This window comes from Gymnoscopelus microlampas (assembly GCF_963454915.1).
Source record: "Gymnoscopelus microlampas genome assembly, chromosome: 20".
Classification (NCBI taxonomy): Eukaryota; Metazoa; Chordata; class Actinopteri; order Myctophiformes; family Myctophidae; genus Gymnoscopelus; species Gymnoscopelus microlampas.
The window spans coordinates 32,526,508-32,543,990 of NC_139957.1; the positions used below are offsets into that span (position 1 = coordinate 32,526,508).

At 41.5% G+C, this 17,483-nt stretch overlaps 2 protein-coding genes across 7 annotated transcripts in view; one reads left to right on the plus strand and one right to left on the minus strand.

Annotated features, from left to right (window-relative positions):
- Positions 1–3,369, plus strand: part of flvcr2a (FLVCR choline and putative heme transporter 2a) — a 35,097-nt gene extending 31,728 nt beyond the window's left edge. For 5 of the 6 annotated variants that reach the window (XM_084044484.1, XM_084044482.1, XM_084044481.1 and 2 more), the window contains one exon: positions 41–3,369. Coding sequence is in view for 1 of the 6 variants with exons in the window: in XM_084044483.1 (XP_083900609.1) it covers positions 41–106 (66 nt within the window). In the remaining 5 variants the exon portion in view is untranslated. The remainder of the gene's footprint in view (positions 1–40) is intronic. The other variant, XR_014599815.1, reaches the window with a different exon arrangement.
- Positions 3,370–3,902: 533 nt separating this feature from the next.
- Positions 3,903–6,749, minus strand: erg28 (ergosterol biosynthesis 28 homolog). The gene is made up of 5 exons (XM_084044498.1): positions 6,624–6,749; positions 5,932–6,079; positions 5,462–5,552; positions 4,901–5,019; positions 3,903–4,354 (listed from the first exon to the last, which is right to left on the minus strand). The coding sequence occupies exons 2-5, from the start codon at positions 6,062–6,064 to the stop codon at positions 4,266–4,268; spliced, it is 432 nt and encodes a 143-aa protein (XP_083900624.1). The 5' UTR covers positions 6,065–6,079; positions 6,624–6,749; the 3' UTR covers positions 3,903–4,265.
- Positions 6,750–17,483: the final 10,734 nt, after the last annotated feature.

Consider the following 17,483-nt stretch of genomic DNA (forward strand, 5'->3'; position numbering starts at 1 on the left):
AGAAATGTGGACACTGATGTTTGTTTTGTTTATGTTGCAGGGAGATTCAGATCGTCTGGAAGGAGGCATCTGTCCACCTGTGATCCTGAAAGAGGTCAAGTTATAAGGAATGTGCGGTCCAACCGGATCATCACACACTCACAATAATACAGCGAAAGATTACACAAGTACTGTACTTCTTACAGTACAGCCACATGCACACATGTAGGGCTGCAACTTTCGATTATTTTCTTAGTGATTATTCTATCAATAACTTTTTCGATTAATCGAATGATTGAGAAGCATATATATTTTTTTAAATCATCGATTAGTTCGATTAACTGTTGCACCCCTACACGCATGAAGAATCATACATAAAGAGTACACATTCTGACTGCTCCCCCTTTGCCGACACGTTGCTATCCTGAATGTGACGTGCACAAGTGGAGGCTCTAGGAAGGCCCAATAGACCTACATACAATGTACTGTACATTATGATGTACGATACGAACTGCTCCAGAGGTTGAGAGTTGTAATCTCTAACCATGCACAATCATGTCAGTCAATAATGCAAAACAGTCATTTGGAACTTCAAAGACTTGATCTCACTAAGAGTGGAGAAACTCCCGGAAATAATTAAGCTGGAGATGATCCATTGATCGCCTGATGATGTCGACTGTCATTGCAGTGCAAATAATACTGTAATAATACTGTAATAATACCAACCTACCATTACGTTCTTTAATATATTTTAATGTTTCTGTAGCTTTAACCGTCCCTCTCTGTTTAACGTTAATGATATTCTTTGCAACCTTATGAGCGATATTTAAACTGTGATTGTCATTTTCCTCGTAACTGACCAATATTTTGCGTGATTGCAATCAAACTTTACATTGCTGAAGGAATTAATTTAGGTGTTCTATTTTTAGAATGTGCATGTTAAATGCAGACTGAGGATTCTGTGATTTCTCTTTTCCTGCAATGGCAGTTTGTCTCAAGTCAAGTTGCTTAAGACTTTTAAGCAACTAGCTAAGCAATACCAGTGTTTTTGCCCATTGACTACAGTGCAATTCATATAATACTTGCATTATTCCTGGTTATCTTCTGAAGCATAAAATAGCTTAAACTGGACCAAAATGGTGCCATCCATAGGACCCCATGGCAATCCAGCCAGCAGTTCTCAAGATATTTAGTTTGAAGCCAAAGCATTCATGTAAAAAAAGAAGTCTATAATTGGGTAATCAGGTAATAATTCTGTGGTATGCTTTGGGAAATGGTTGGCAGGAACTTAAAGTAAATAATGTGATTTCTGATTTGTAGTCAATTGGCTAAAACATGTATAAATCAGACTTAAAGGGTAGGTTTATGATATATTTTTGTCTATATTCTTGATAGTCCTCATTGATATAGAATGTGTGTTCCGTAACAGGAGTCTCCCTGTCTCTCCACTCCAGCTCTTGGGAAACAGAAATTGCATTTTCAGGTCAGGATACCAATTTTTATACCAAGTTCAGTAACTGGATACTCCTGTTACTGAACGCTATCCACAAGTTTCCTAGGGTGTTGTGGGCATCACTTCCTGTCGATTTCATTGGATGTCATTGGATCAAATCGACAGGAAGTGATGCCCACAACGCCCTAGGAAACTTATGGATAGTAATAATGAGTAATATCAGAATATAGTTATTTTACCTTTTAACAAAAACTTTTTGTTTTAACGAAAAAATATCACTAACTCTACCTTAACTGTCTCTTCACTTTGCCACTGACTGCCATTCAGGGTTGCAAGGAGGTAGTACCTCTGAGTACTGCAATTTACCATGAATGTGGTTGATGCTGTGCATCTTAGTCTGAATATTGTCTGAGTATTGTTTTATCTCTTCTCAAGAAACTGTATCATCATTTTCAGTTCAGTTGAATACTCGGCTAAATCCTGTTTAACTTTGGAGTATAAAAAACAAACAAACAACACTCAGTTAAATTAACATTTAACTCTGATTGTGCTGTGTAGAATTAGACAATTTCACATGGTGATACTGTATATCTACGGATCAACATGGTAGACTAGAATTTGGAATGAGCGTAAGGATTTATTCATTTTAACTACTCCAAACCGCTGACGAAGACAAGTCATGCTAATGCACTCGTTATTTTGCATGAGGAAATAGTATTGTTTTTTTCTATGTAGCCCATGACACTTAACTTGTACATTTGTTTGACAAATGTAGTTCATATAAGAGGAATATCCATAGTGCAGTGTGTCATCTGCATCTTATACTTGATATACATGTTGTAGTGAGTTCTCCAGCAACTACTCTGAAATATTGATTTTATTGACACAAAAAGAAGAAAAAAGTTTTAGCAAGCCTCTGATTGATTGATTGAATACTTTATTAGTCAGAAATGTAAACAGCACGTGGTACAGTCAGATATTTAGGCTAAAAGGATAACACAAAAAGGTCCTGAGGACTTGTTTCCATTGTGGTCCTATGAATTAAATTCATCAGCATAGCATAAAAATAACACAATAATACATAACTATTAGACACTATGTACAAAGGAGAAAGGGAAAAATGTCAGCAGTGAATGTCAACTTCTTTCTATGGGAAGATTGAGTTTACCTCCCCTTGTGGTCTCCTGATAGATGGATTTTGAGGCCTGTTTTGAAAGAAGCCAGTGATCCACATTGTTTAAGGGATGGTGTCAGGGCATTACATATTTTGGTGGCAAAGTAGTAGAATGAGAATTTTCCCATGTTTGTTCTATAGATGGGAGGCATTGCACCTTTGACCATCTTAATTTTTTCTGGAGGATTTTGTGAAAAAGTTGCAAATTGCACCCCCTTTAAGCGCATTCATCAGCACAATTGTCATTGATGGGGCCCTTTTTGGTGAGTGTTTTATTTTTGCAACATTGAAACAAATCCCTATGTATATTATACTTTATTTTTAATAGTATATACGTTTCCTATCATTAAACATCTTCACAATAAGGAGAAATTGCTCCAAAAGAGACTGATGGCGGGGGGGTCAGTGGGAGAAAGCCATATCTTACAGTATTATTTTCCTGCCAAATATTTTGCTATGATACAGATCAGAGCCTGGGTAATTTGGTATAGTCTTTGTCTACATCAAGTTACGAATAGGTATACTAACTAGACAGTTTCAAATATGTTGCAATTTTTTTTTCTTCTGGGGGCTTATAATCATGAAAAGTATTGTTTTTTCACCCCAATGTTATTGTTTTGTAGAACATTTTACATTACATTAATTTTAACTACTTGTCATACTGACAAACAGTACATAGTACAACTCTTTGCCAAATAATCTGAGGTAGTGTAAACTGTATGTGCTAGTCTCTGGAAATAAAGAAATAAACAATCTCCTCTAACTTAATCTAATCATTTCACACCATCAGCACACAACTTTAAACTCTGGTCTGGTTATTGAATTCCAAAGATTTATTAATAAAAAACATGTGGCTTGGATACATACAGTAAAGTTCTCATTCTATATGACATTTTTTATATACCCGTACCATTCCAGCATCTTTCTGTTTTTATTTAATTTAGAATTAAAGCTGCAATCCGTAAATTGTACGTCCTCTGTAACCGCATTCTAACCTCAGGTCTTCCACACGGGATACCAATTGCTTCAAGCAGGGCTACTTGCCTTTCAACCAGTAGGTGTTAACACAGTATACAGTATAGGCATACTCCGGACTGCAGCTTTAATGTTTCCCCATTCTGAATGTGAACTCAAAGATTTAAATGTACCTACATGCTTTAAGATCTGCTGTGTGTGTTTGTTTGTGTGTGTGTGTGTGTGTGTGTGTGTGTGTGTGTGTGTGTGTGTGTGTGTGGGGGGGGGGGGGTTGTATGCGAGAGCTGGTGAAAACTTCTGGGAACTCAGATTAGGGGGGGGGGGAATAAGGGAGAAAGCGTTCTAGTTTCTTACATTTTCTCAAGACTTATGTTCAGATACGGCAACATTAATACAACATCCACTGTATGCAATATTCAAAAAACATCATGAACCAGCACACATCGATCAGAACATTGATGACAGGTGACTCCGTAGCATTACACACACACACATTTACCCCCCCCATATTAGAATGTACAGTAGGGTACAATCCAATCCAGGTATGTAATCAATGAAAAGTTTCACTTGCAATATTTACACCTGGATGTCCTGTTATTCAAGGCCAGAAGCAGCAAAACTACTTCACAAGTGTCTGGTGGTAGAGTAGGCCGACAACAAGAGCTTTGTTTGAACTGTTTGGCTTTAATTCCGTTTCTTCTGTCGCGCACCCACCTCCTCCTGCGTCTCCGGGATACACTGGAATCCAATCAGCATTCCCATGATGGAGAAACCTGGAGAAACACAAGTTTTGGCTGTATCTGACCTTGGTCAATTCCAACAACACTACAATTCCTTCCTGCCAAGTCGGCATCCCACTGCCAACCCCTATTTTATAACATATATATTCTTTCCCCGTACTCCCATTTTCTCCTTATCTGGCTCAGGAGGTAGAATGGTTGTCTGGGAATTGGAAGATTCCCGGTTCGATTAACATTCCTCCTGGCATCGTGTTGAAGTGTCTATAAGCAAGACACTGAACCCTACTTAAAATGCTCCCAACAAGAGCAGGTCAGTTTCTTGCATGGCTGGTGTATGAAGGTGTGTGCATTATGAATGGGTGAATGTAGGGCTGGCCGATTAATCGATTTTGGCTTCCAATATAAGCCATTATATCCCCTTTTACTGAACAAACACTCTGCAGCAAAGTTTGCCTACAAATAATATCACGTGCACCCCCTTTAAGTGTTACAATTTTAAAAGGGACTGCTCTGCATATCACAATAAATGATTATCTTCAAATATAGTGGTGTTATAAGTCCTTGAGTTGAACTACTCACTTGCCACAATGAGAGGTGCCATTACGCCAATAGTTAGAGGCGCAGTTTTGTAGATGAAGGCTTCAGAGAGGAAGTGTCCCAGAGCCAGCACAAATGTCGACAGGGTAATATGATACAGCCTGCAGAGAAAAGTATAATACAATGCAATCTAAAGCTTCATTGTCCATCATACGACGGTGTCACTTGCCAACAAGAACTAAAGTTGTTAGCTTGAAGATCGCGCCAGAGGCTAGGGGTTCGAATCCACCATCCAAACAGGGGAGGGGGGGGGGGGGGGGGGGTAGGAAGGAGGCTCTATGACCTCTGTGTGGGGGCTTCTCACTGGCACTGAGCCAGTAGGCACAATGGTGAGGAGGACATAATTGGCATGATGACTAAATTGGGAGGAAAAGAGGTAAAAAATACTAGGCTACTCTTAAAAAAAAAAAAAAAAAAAAAGGTTAAAGATTAGATCTTGTTGGCAAGCGATACTGTTGTACTACGAAGTACACGTAGTTAGGCTATATCACTTCCAGTAAAATGTAAGAACACAATCAAGATGCTCTATTTGAAATGTCTTACGTTCTATTCTGGATGTCAATGGCACAGGCACACCGTATTATCGATGATAGTAATGTCCAGATTCCAAATGTTCGCGCTTGGAGGCCATTTACTGAGGAACAAATGAATAAAAATCACAATTCAGCTTGTCACCACCGTTCATTCAGGTAACAGACAGTAATAATAATAATAGTTACAGACTATGTCTAATTCAGTTTTACAGCTCATTTACATCTCTGTCGGGTGGAAACCTCATAAGTGTAAAAAACTGTTCAGGATTCAAATTCAAATTCAATACAAGCTCAAAACTTTGAGCTTGTGGATCTGCTACTTTTGATGCTTTTGCGTGACGCTGTACTATGATCAAGTAGGCATTAATTTACAAAAAAACACAAAAAAGTTAAAATATGGACTGTAAGAGTTTTTTTTTCCAAAACTCACAGCAACGATATATTATATAGTATTGCCATTCCAGCTTAATTGATGCATACCAAACTCAGGTGTTCCAGTGTAGAGTTTCTCTGATAAGAAGCTGTGGTCTCTGAAACTCTGCACAGTGTTTCCCATGGCGATGACAGAGACCATCACCAACCAACTCCGTAGGACATTCAAGAAACGACCCATATTTGATCAATGCACCTGTCAAACAAAAAAACAACACATTAAACTCTGCTGCATCCTGTCATAACAACACATTCAACATTGTCAGAGGGGAGATGAGATTAAAAATTTATGTATTTCAATATATTATATATAATGGTTAAACAGTTTACCCATTGTATATATAATATATAAATGTTTGTGAGTTTAACTTAAGCTCTATCTGTCAAAACAACACATTCAACTCTATGAGAAACACGACAATTAAATGTGGTGTACAGTAGGTAAACAAGCTCTACTGTAACACCACGTTAAAATATACTGTAGCTGTCAAAACAACACAAACTCCACTGTAGCTGCCTGCCAAACATACGTATGATATTACTATACGAAAAGAGGACAATGGAGCTTGGTTGCTCACAAACTCTGAACTGTACTGTTGCCGTCAGTTCCATGCCACTGGCATGACACAGACACGAATATGAACGTTAACGTTACCTGTCCTGCTGTCACTGTGTTGTCGTTTAGTTATCCTGACAACATAAATAATATGAGCAAAAACAAACATGGATCATGCATTTACCTGATTACATGTACCGAATGAGACTACAGAACGAACATGATCCAGTAAATTAATTGCATTAATTACTGATCATTGCTGAAGAGGAGCTGCGGTTGTACAAGCACTGTAGTGTGTATGTGTGTGTGTAGTGTGACTGTGAAACTGTACAATCTGACAACAACCCTGTATATCGGCGTATCCAATCAGAAAGCTCGTGCGATGGCGTCATCGAGTCGCCCCATCATGTGATTGGGCCATTCGAGACATCAGGCTCCGCCTTGTTTCAACATCAGCCACTCGCAACCGACGAATCCTGATCACCTGGTAGGCTCGCGAACAGTCTTCTCCCGGGTGGTTGAAGCCAGAAGGGGGCGAGGGGCGGGGCTGGCGGCAGGGGCAGGCAGGAGTAATGCTAGTGCTGAGATGCTCAGCAGCAGGAGGAGCAATGTTCTCACTAAATAAGTGTAGAGGAATATCTTGCGGAGTTTCAATGTTAATATGTAAATATGGCAACTCATTTAGATGTAGGTTTATGGTTTCCCATGGACTATAGCAGTTGCAATTTCTCTTCTTTCATAACATAATCCCCACACCAAGAGTAAAAAAAGAAAAAACGTTTCAGTCATTCGGTCCGACTTCACTGTAGCCCATAGTAGCCTTTTCATACGCGATATGTGAAAGTTTATAATATTTAGAGAAATTGAAAAATGTCAAATACAAAAGTAGTCGTAGTAGTGAATATTTATTTTTGTTTCTCATAAGCGTGCATCCGTTGTATTTTTGTTTCTCATCATCCGTTGTCCGTCAACAACACAGCCGTCTGTGCCTCGACGTTTGCGCTCTGTCTCAGCTCGCTTGGTGCCTTCTGGCTTCAACCACCCGGGAGAAGACTGTTCGCGGTAGGCTCAGCGCCGTATCTCACTCTGGGTAGGTTTTTTTTTATGGGGGGGTATAATTCATAGATAGACCATAGAACCATATTAGAGAAGAATGCTGTCAGGCAACAGCTCACATGAGGAAACAGCCATTAAAACTCAAGAATACCATCGTGTGCCCAAAACACTGCATTGCGCCTCCAGATTTACTGCGTGGCTTGTGTGTGTGTGTACGTGCGTGCGTGTATACTTCTCTTTTCTTTTTTCCTCTCATTTTTCCTCCCTCTCTTTCTTTTTTTTTTTTTTACAAATCTCTTTATTATTTTCTTCAGACAGTAAAGACAAGGGCATCATGTCAAATCTTGAAAAACAAAAGAGGTCTGATTTTTTTTTTGACAAAAAAACAAACAAACAAAAAAACAGAACAACAACAGTTAAACAAAACAAAGCACAACAGAACAAACAGTAAATTAGATACAGTAAACAATGTAGCCTACATGTTAAATGTAAGACATACAAAATAATAATAAAATAAACAGACAGGACAACAATAAACAAGACACTCATTCATACCAGGGAAGAAGGGGGGTGTTTCTCTGCACAGAACACAAATTTATGAGTTATTTTTCCATAGTAAGGATGTCAATGAGGTCCAGAAAGGTTATCAAATTTTAGTGGAACAGGAGTCATTGCGGGAGAACCATTAGGGAGACTCCCTCTCTCTTTCTCTCTTTCTCTCTCTCTCTCTCTCGCTCTCTCTCTCTCTCTCTCTCTCTCTGACAACAATGTAGTTCAATGCACTTTAAACATTACATAAAGAGCTTTCAGGCAAAGAAATAAGGAACACATTAGAACATTTAAATGTAATACAATTTAAATGTAATACAATTAAAACTAGAAAAAGTGCACCTTGTGGTGCTATAACAGGCCCATGTGAAACATTTGGGGCAGAGGTTCTGCTCTGGCATCCAGGGAGTGTGTGTGCACAGTTTCACTGTGACCAAGCAAACGGTGCCGGAGATTAGCTGGTCAGAGACAGACACACCGACGGAAACACCCACGCACACGACTGGCTTCGGATCGAATCAGGTGGACACACACACTCACCACAGGATCTTGCTCTCACGGCTCGGACATCAAGTTGGCAATCTCTGGGGTATCTATCCTGGGTCCTATCTTAGTTTTTGGGCGGTGTAGCCGCCCCTATAAGTGGGGTTGGGACACCTCATTAGTACACCCTTCGCTGTACTGTATTGTGTATTGTGTATTGTGAATTATTAATTTCTAATCAATGGAGCAATTCTTCTTTATTTCTTGTCCACATTTGGAGTTACATCATGGCAAGGTACTGTAACTACACAACCCAAACCTCTACCAAAGTGGTCTTGCCCTTTAATGTATGTTTTGTAATGATAATCAAAATCTACAAAGTAACTAGTAACTATAGTATTCAAATAATTGTAGTGGAGTAAAAAGTACAATATTTGCCTCTGAGATGTAGTAGAGTATAAGTAAAAGTACAGACAATTGAAAATACTCCGGTAAAGTAAGAAATACCTCAAAATGTTACTCAAGTACAGTACTTGAGTAAATGTACTTAGTTACTTTACACCACTGCTGAAGACCAGAGGCGACCATGCTTTTGCGGTGGCCCCGCCCCTAGGCTTTGGAATAGCCTCCCCATCCTCTGCCCTGTCTATTGAGGCGTTCAAGTCTCTACCTTTTCGCCTTGGCCTTCTTTTACAATCTTGAAATAGTAAAATTGTATCTCATCTCTCATGATAGATCCTTATATGTGTGTACTTGAGTCTAATAGGACTGTCTGTGTTTACCGTGCACACAGGTACACACTCTTTAAACACCTATGAATACTTGCCTATGCTTCCTTCGCTTTTACACATATACACTCTCTCGCCTTGTACCGATTGCTTTGTTTTTGCTTGCTCGTATCATATGTATTGCTCTGTTTTGTTCTGTTTGCTTGTATTGCCTTGCTCTGTTTTTTTAATTTTTTTATTTGTGCAGCACTTTGGTCAACTATGATAGTTTTTAAATGTGCTACATAAATAAAGTTTGATTGATTGATTTAAGATAACGGAAAATAAGTTAGAATAGAACAGGAAATAAAAGAATACAATAGTTCAGCACAAGAAATCTATCGAAAACCTCAATGAAAGGCAGCAGCAAACTGAAAAGTCTTCAGCTTTGATATGAAAACCTGAGAGTTGCATCAGACCTACCGTTTTCTTGGTGTTTGTTCCAGAAATGTGGTGCACTGCATACAAACTGAATGTTGCTTTAGCACATTAAACAGACCTGTCCCAAACGACCTGACAGGTCTGGGTGATTTGTGATGTAGCACAAGATCAGAAATAATCCCCCCCCCCCTCCCCTAAACCATTCAGTGCTTTATAGACCAACCATAGTATTTTATTTTAAAATCAATTATTTAACAGACAGGAAGCCAGTGTAAAGATCTGAGAACTGCAAGTGATATGATCCACTTTTTGAATCAACTGCAGCTGTAGTAGCTATAGTAGGCCTATGTTCAAAACAGCAGTGATCAGAAGATCTGATCATAGAGTTACTTAAATCCAGATTTAAGAAGTAGTGAGGGGATTTATTCCCTGCAGGAGTGCTATTTTAAAGACAGGGCAACAGATAACTATAAATGCTACTAGACCTACTCGGCGTACTAGCCTACTACTCGAGTCTGGGGCCATCCAAGTCGGGAATACACGTCCGTGTAACACTCCTGTTATCTGATGTACTCGTACCCTTTGTCAGACACACACACTCACGTTCTGCTTCGTGCCGCCGCTTTCATTCGCTGCGGCTTTCTTCACCCATATATCTCATACTATTTGTTCCATTGTAAATGCTGACAATCATATTGGATAAGCAGCACAAACGTGACGCAAAGCTCAGCCAATCAGTGAAGCCAATGGGTCAGGTTGGCCAATCAGGGAAGCTAACATAAACGAGAACCCATTGGTCCGATCGCCACTCGGCACTGCACCCCCGGTCATATGGGACACACATGGCAAGTTTAAGTTTGTTTGGTCGGACGGCACTCATGTTATGCCCGGGACAGAAGTCCAACTTGGCAAACTCACCTAAGCTCTGTAAAAAAACTAATACAAGGACGCTTGTATCATCAATATACATTTAATTTTGCAGTTAGAAAGGCTTCCAGAGCATTGCAAGTATAGCCGGTTGTACCCTTCATGACGTAGAGGTGACGTTGCAGTGTTGATTACTTTGGCCTTCAAAAGGAAAGTCACATCCAGACAGCTGTCAGTATGCAAACAGCAGACAAGAGAAGAATAAAGAACAGAAAAGAGCAGAAGATAACTGAAGTGAAGTGTTGAATACAACTTATATATCACTTAAGGTATAACTTGTATTTTTCACCATGATGATGGTGATGGAGAAGACAAGTGTCCCCTCCGCTCCAGAGGAAAACAGCCCAGTATTATGTGCAACAGTCTTAAAGAAGAAAATTCTCTCCCTCCCCCCTCCCCCTTCTTTCCCCTCCCCCCTCCCCCTTATTTCCTTGCCGAGGAAGATTCCTCGGCAAGGTAAGAAGGGGGAGGCACAGGTGCGGGGACTCAGGTACCCCAATGCGCACCAATTGTTTGTCGGAAACATCCCTCACGATGTGGAAGAGGCCAAGCTCAAGGAGGTCTTTGAGAAGTATGGGACAGTCCTGAAGCTCATTATCAAGAATGGTGGCAAGTTCTCTAACTTTGGCTTTGTGGTGTTTAATGATTCAGAACCTGTACAGAACATCCTCAGCGACAGGCCCATAAAGCTTAGCGGTGACTGGCGTCTCAACGTGGAGGAGATGACAACACGCCCGGCACGTTCGGACAAAGCCCCAATGACTGCCAGCCCCCGCTGGCAGGTACATGGTGAGGTGTACCTCAACGTGGAGGAGGCAAGCTTGGCACGCTCTGACAAAACTGCAACAACTGCCAATGGAGCGGTGAAGTCAAGAAGGGAAGGCAAGAAGGTGGAGACACCGGTGTGGGGAGTCAAGTACCCCGACACCCACCAAGTGTTTGTGGGAAAGATACCTCATGACGTAGATGAGGCCGAGCTCAAGGAGCTCTTTGAACAGTATGGGACAGTTCTGAAGCTCAGTATCAAGTGTGGTGGTGGGAAGCAACCTAACTTTGGCTTTGTGGCATTTAATGACTCCGCACCTGTACAGAACATCCTCAACGACAGGCCCATAAAGTTACGTGATGAGGTGCAACTCAACGTGGAGGAGATGAAAGCAACCTCAGCACGCTCTGACAAGACCACGATGACTGCCAGTGGAGTGGTGAAGTCACGAAGGGAGGGCAAGAAGGGGGAGACACAGGTATGGGGAGTCAAGTACCCCGACACCCACCAACTGTTTGTGGGAGCTATCCCTCACGAAGTGGATGAGGCCGAGCTCAAGGAGCTCTTTGAGCAGTATGGGACAGTCATGAAACTCAGTATCAAGTGTGGCGGTAAGCTCCCTAACTTTGGCTTTGTAGCATTTAATGACGCTGCACCTGTACAGAACATCCTCAGCGACAGGCCCATAAAGTTACGTGGTGAGGTGCTGCTCAACGTGGAGGAGATGAAGGCAAGCTCGGCACGCCCAGAGAAGGCCGCCGCAATCACTGCCAATGGGGCAGTGAAGTCAACAGCACAGAGATCTGGAGGCCCTGCACATAAGAGCCCTGGTGAGGTATGTATCATTGTGGAAGACACACGCTCACATAAGAGCCCCGGTGAAGTGTGTCTCGGTGTAGAGGGGACACACTCGGACAAGGCTGCAACGACTGCCAGCCTTGAACCTGAGGTTCAGAAGGAGGTGAAGCCTGCTGACATGAAAGCAGACACCCTGCAGGTCCCTGCTCCAGTGTTTGTCAGAAACGTCCTTCCTCATGATGAGGACACTGCCAAGCTCAAGCAGTATCGGACAAACTGTAAGTTCAGTGTCGATACTGACAGCATTTCGATTAGTTGACTTTGGCTTTGTGGCATTTAATGAGTTGGCACCTGTACAGAACATCCTCAGCAAGATGCGCATAGCATTCCGTTCCATTTCATTCAAAGGACCACAATGTCCTTTTGACAGATACTGTATGTACAAATAGATATGTTCATTTATGCATTTTGTCACTAAAGTGTCAATCAATCCGTGGTGAGCTGTGCCTCAACGTGGAGGAAATTAAGACAAGGGTGGGTCCCCAATCCCCAAACTATACATACATATATATAAAATTAATCTATATGGTGGGCCAATACTAGAAAATACAAATAGAATCATAATATACAAATCATAATGTACAAATAAATTCTAACTCTGTTACGATCATCAGCAGACAAGGTGAACCTGAATGCTGACAGGTACACAGAGAATCAGTTCAAAGTAATTTATTCACAAGGGGGTGAAGGATTTAGGGGGTATGGCTCAGAGCTCATGGGGATCGAGGAACGTGGAAAGCGAGTGTAGAGCAGCAGAGAATAGTCAAGCCAGCAGGCAGGCTAGCACAGCGGGGCAGGGCAGCAGGCAGGCAAGAGGAGTGGGTGAGCAACGGTTCTATAGAAGAGGGAAAAGCCATACATTGCCTAGACCTGCACCAATTTGCAAATCAGCTAAACAGATGTATGGATGATGCTATAGCCATACTGCTTCATATTAACCTCTCACCTAGAGGAAAGGTAAAAAACCTACCTGAGAATGCTGTTTAGATTACAGCTTGTGTTCAACACCACAGTTCCTTTGAGACTTGACATCAAGCTCAGACAATTAGGTCTTAACCCGAGCTTGCATAGATTTTGGACTTTTTGTCACGCCAGGTGGTGAGAATGGGCTCCATCACCTCTGCGTTGTCACTCACAGTTCCAACGCTGTAGTCAAGTTTGCTGATGGTACGACAGTGATAGGTTTGATCACTGACACCGATGAGAAAGACTACAGAAGAGAGGTGTAGAACCTGATGAAATGGTGCAAAGAGGAAAAACCTGGGCCTCAACGTCGACAAGACTAAGGTGCTGATCATGGACTACAGGATGTTGGGCATGTTGGGCAGCAGAGGGCACTTCCTATTGACATCGACAGCACTGCGGTGGTGAGTGTCAGTGAGTTTAGGTTCCTCTGCGTATACATCACTGAAAAACTCTCCTGGGATGTACACACCGAACGTACGGCGAAGAAGATACAGCAATCTCAGGCAACTAAAGAAGTTCAGTAGGGACCCTAAGGTCCTACAGTAAATCCAAGCGTTTTACAGAGGCACCACTGAGAACATTGTGATAGGTTGCATCACCGCTGTAATGGGAGCTGTACTGAACTTAACCGCAAAGCATTGAAGAGGGTTGTGCGAACAGCTGAGTGCATCAGCGGATGCGAGCTGCTCCCTCCCTTACAGGACTTTTGCTGTCAGGAAGGCTCACAGGCTCATGAAGGATTGGAGCCGCCCAAACCACTGACTGTTCTAGGTGATACCAGGTAATACGCTAAGTGGCTTCATAGCCACAAAGCCACTGGCAAAAGAGAGATTGCTTGAACAGCTATTTACAATCAGACCTATTAATGACTAGAAAAAGAAAAAACAACAGGGGAAATGCCTGTCTGGAGTCAGAGGTTGCACGAGGGGTTGAACTATGCACTTAAGAGCTTTTTTTTGTATTTATGCATTTATTTACGATATATGCCATTATACATATGGATATATGTTTTATCGAATATATGGTTTGGTATTACTGTTTTTTTTTGTTTTTTTTACCTTTTTCCTTATTTTGCTGCCACAAATGTATAAGAAGTACCAGAACCAACAGAATTTACTCTTTTAACTTACAATTTAACAATATAGAAACCTTGAATCTAGGTATTAGCAAGGCTGGCAAGAAGTGGAATATTACCACGGTGTGTGTAACCACGACCTGGCGGTGAGTGGAAGGATATTCAGAGTTTATATACTGACAGCTGATGAGTTGATGACAGGCACATGTTAAGAGAGGTGATGAGATGACTGGAAACAGGTACGCCAGAGCAGGGAGCAGCTGGGAGAGCGACCCACTATGCAGTGACCAGCCAACCACAGGCTGTTCCAGATGCTGCCCCATGGAAAGTGGCTCCGCAGCAACAATGCCACTGGCAGTAGGTTGCTAGATAGCTACTTCCGCCGGACAATCAGGCTTGTGAATGATCAGACCAGAGAAAAACCTAGCAAATGCCAGAAACGTTAACACCCTCCAGCCCTTTCTCTACCTGTGCTCAGTGGAAGCCAGTGTGACCCCGATTCCCCAAACCCCCTCACGACTGCCCTTCTCGAGGTCAGAGGTCTTAAGTGTTACACAAAGCCAAGGACACTGGCACAGATAGATAAAGTATAACTTAGGAGTAAGGAACCTTGCACACAGCACCTTCAAGCACCTTGAAGGTCTTGATTACTACTTTTTTTGTTTTGTTTATTTTTTGTTTCTTCATTGTTTTGTTTCTTTATGTTGTTTTGTTATTTTTTTGTTTCTTTATATATTTTTTGCTATTCTCGCTGTTGTGTATATGTTTGCAATTATTATTAGTATAACTAGGCTGATGCCCATTGGGAACAATGCTCGTTGGGAATGCATGCCCTGTATTATGCAATACCTGTTTTTGTTGCACCCGTTGTCAGAGTACTTAGTGCAGTATCCATAATCATACTTGGAGGCTTTGCGTTCAGAACGAATGGGCACATACTGTACAGTAGGCATCCATTCTGGACGGGAGTTTAAATGGCCTTTATGTACCTGTACACAAGTTGTGAAAGACAATGGGAAATCAAGACCCCCAAATAGCTATTGATTTCCTGTGTCTGTGTGATGTGGGTGCCTGCCCCTTTAGGAAACAGGAGGCACACAACATTCACAGCACGTGAGCTCACCAAATAGGGTTGGGAGATAAGGGGATAGGGGCGGGAGAGGCAACCACTTAGTGTACTTGTGTACCATTTCATACTAGTGGTGAAGTGTGGGATTGTATATCTTGGTAAAATATTACAGATTTAACTAGAAAGAAACCTTGAACCACACAAGACAGGGAACTGGGAAGAAAATAAGAAGCAGAGACAAATGTGACATACAGTCTCAGAAGGACACAAAGGAAGCAGTGACAAATGTGGCATACAGTCTCAGAAGGACACAAAGGAAGCAGAGACAAATGTGACATACAGTCTCAGAAGGACACAAAGGAAGCAGAGGCAAATGTGACATACAGTCTCAGAAGGACACAAAGGAAGCAGAGACTAATATGAGATACGGTCTCCTGGTGAAACTCCTCACTGACAGGAAGGGTCTGGTGATGTGTATCGGAGGAAACACCGTAGTCTATACCCTCCCCAGACTGACAATGGCAGTAACAGGGACTGCAGTAGAAATGGGGAATTGGCAATGACTAATGTTGAAGAAAAACTGACAAAAAAAGAAAGAAATTTAAAAAAGGAACCAAAAGCCCTTGTAAGGACCGATTACTAAAACTAAAAACGTTTAAAGCCACACACACAAAATGATGAAACAAAAACAGTCCTTGTAAGGGCCAATCTCCTCTTCTCTTGCTGTGACCTTGCCGTGGTGAAGAGGCTTGAGTGATTCGCTGACCCTGGGCCCAATGCTGCTGGTGGGTAAAACCCCTGACAAGGGTCAACCACACCAGAATGGTCACAGGTGAGAGTCCTGACAAACAACAGCAAAGTCTCTTTTTTTCTATAATTAGTGAGGGGTTTCATTAAAGGACCACGTCACCCATTTTCAACCGTATCTTCATATAGTTGGTCCTGACTAATGCTCATTATGATATGACACCATTTCTGTGTACTCATTCTGTGTCTCTGTCTCAGAGGTGGGCTGTAGACAGTTCAGACACCTGCCCATGAATGACATCCTTTTTTTGTTTTAATTGATGCAAGAACAATGGCTTCTATTTCAGAATGCTAACTTTCCATGAAGAGAAGAGGTTGTAGTTTCCATTTGCTTGGATTTAGAGTTCAACAGAATAGTATCTCTGGTGCATTTGTTCCGGAGGCATCAATAGCTCTTGCGCCTCTGCGAGCAGAGGGGGCACAGTCCATTGTTAGGTGTGAGGCGTCGGTACAGCGGTATAGGTTTTCTCCAAAGTCTGGTGAGCGACTGTTCGTGCAAAAATGTTAGGAGATGGAAACATCATCACTGAGGTTTCTCAGCATCAGGTCCAAATGGACCCTTATGGGTTTAACTCTGAGAGTTATGCATATTATTATGCATAACATTTAAAGTTTCTGTTCACACTGACTACATGAAGAAATCTGTACAAATCTGGTTTACAACAAGACATCTTGTCATGTGACAAACATAGAAGGCAAGATTAAAGCATGCAGAAGGAATGTGATCATTAATTCAAAGCAAATCTATATTGTAAATATATATATTGTTAGATTGTAGTTACAGTATAGTAATTCAAATACGCCACAGACAACAATCCTTAAATGTGGTGTGATTTGATTAGATTTTTTTGTTAAAATAAGTGTTACATTACTCTATATTCCCACAGTCATTGTTAGGGAAGACTGGGCACTATTTGGGGAGAAGACTGGAAGCACCTGAATGATTTTGGACTGGGCACTAGGCTACTTCAGGACGCATCCCCGGTCAATAGAGGGCGCTAAGGTACCGCCCCACCTCTCCCAATTGTAGATCATCAGATTATTTTATTTTACAGCAACAACAACAACAACAACAACCACCACCACTCCAACTCCTCTCTCTCTCTCTCTCTCTCTCTCTCTCTCTCTCTCTCTCTCTCTCTCTCTCTCTCTCTCTCTCTCTCTCTCTCGTTGTTTCTGTTGTTGCCAACAAGGTAAACAACATTTAATAGTTAATGACTAGTTAGTAAAATAAATCAAATGTATAATCTGATAAGCCAACCAGGCAAATATTATATAGATAAATATCAATGACGAGTGGGTAAAATGTGACAAGTAAAAAGCTGGACACATCAGGTAGT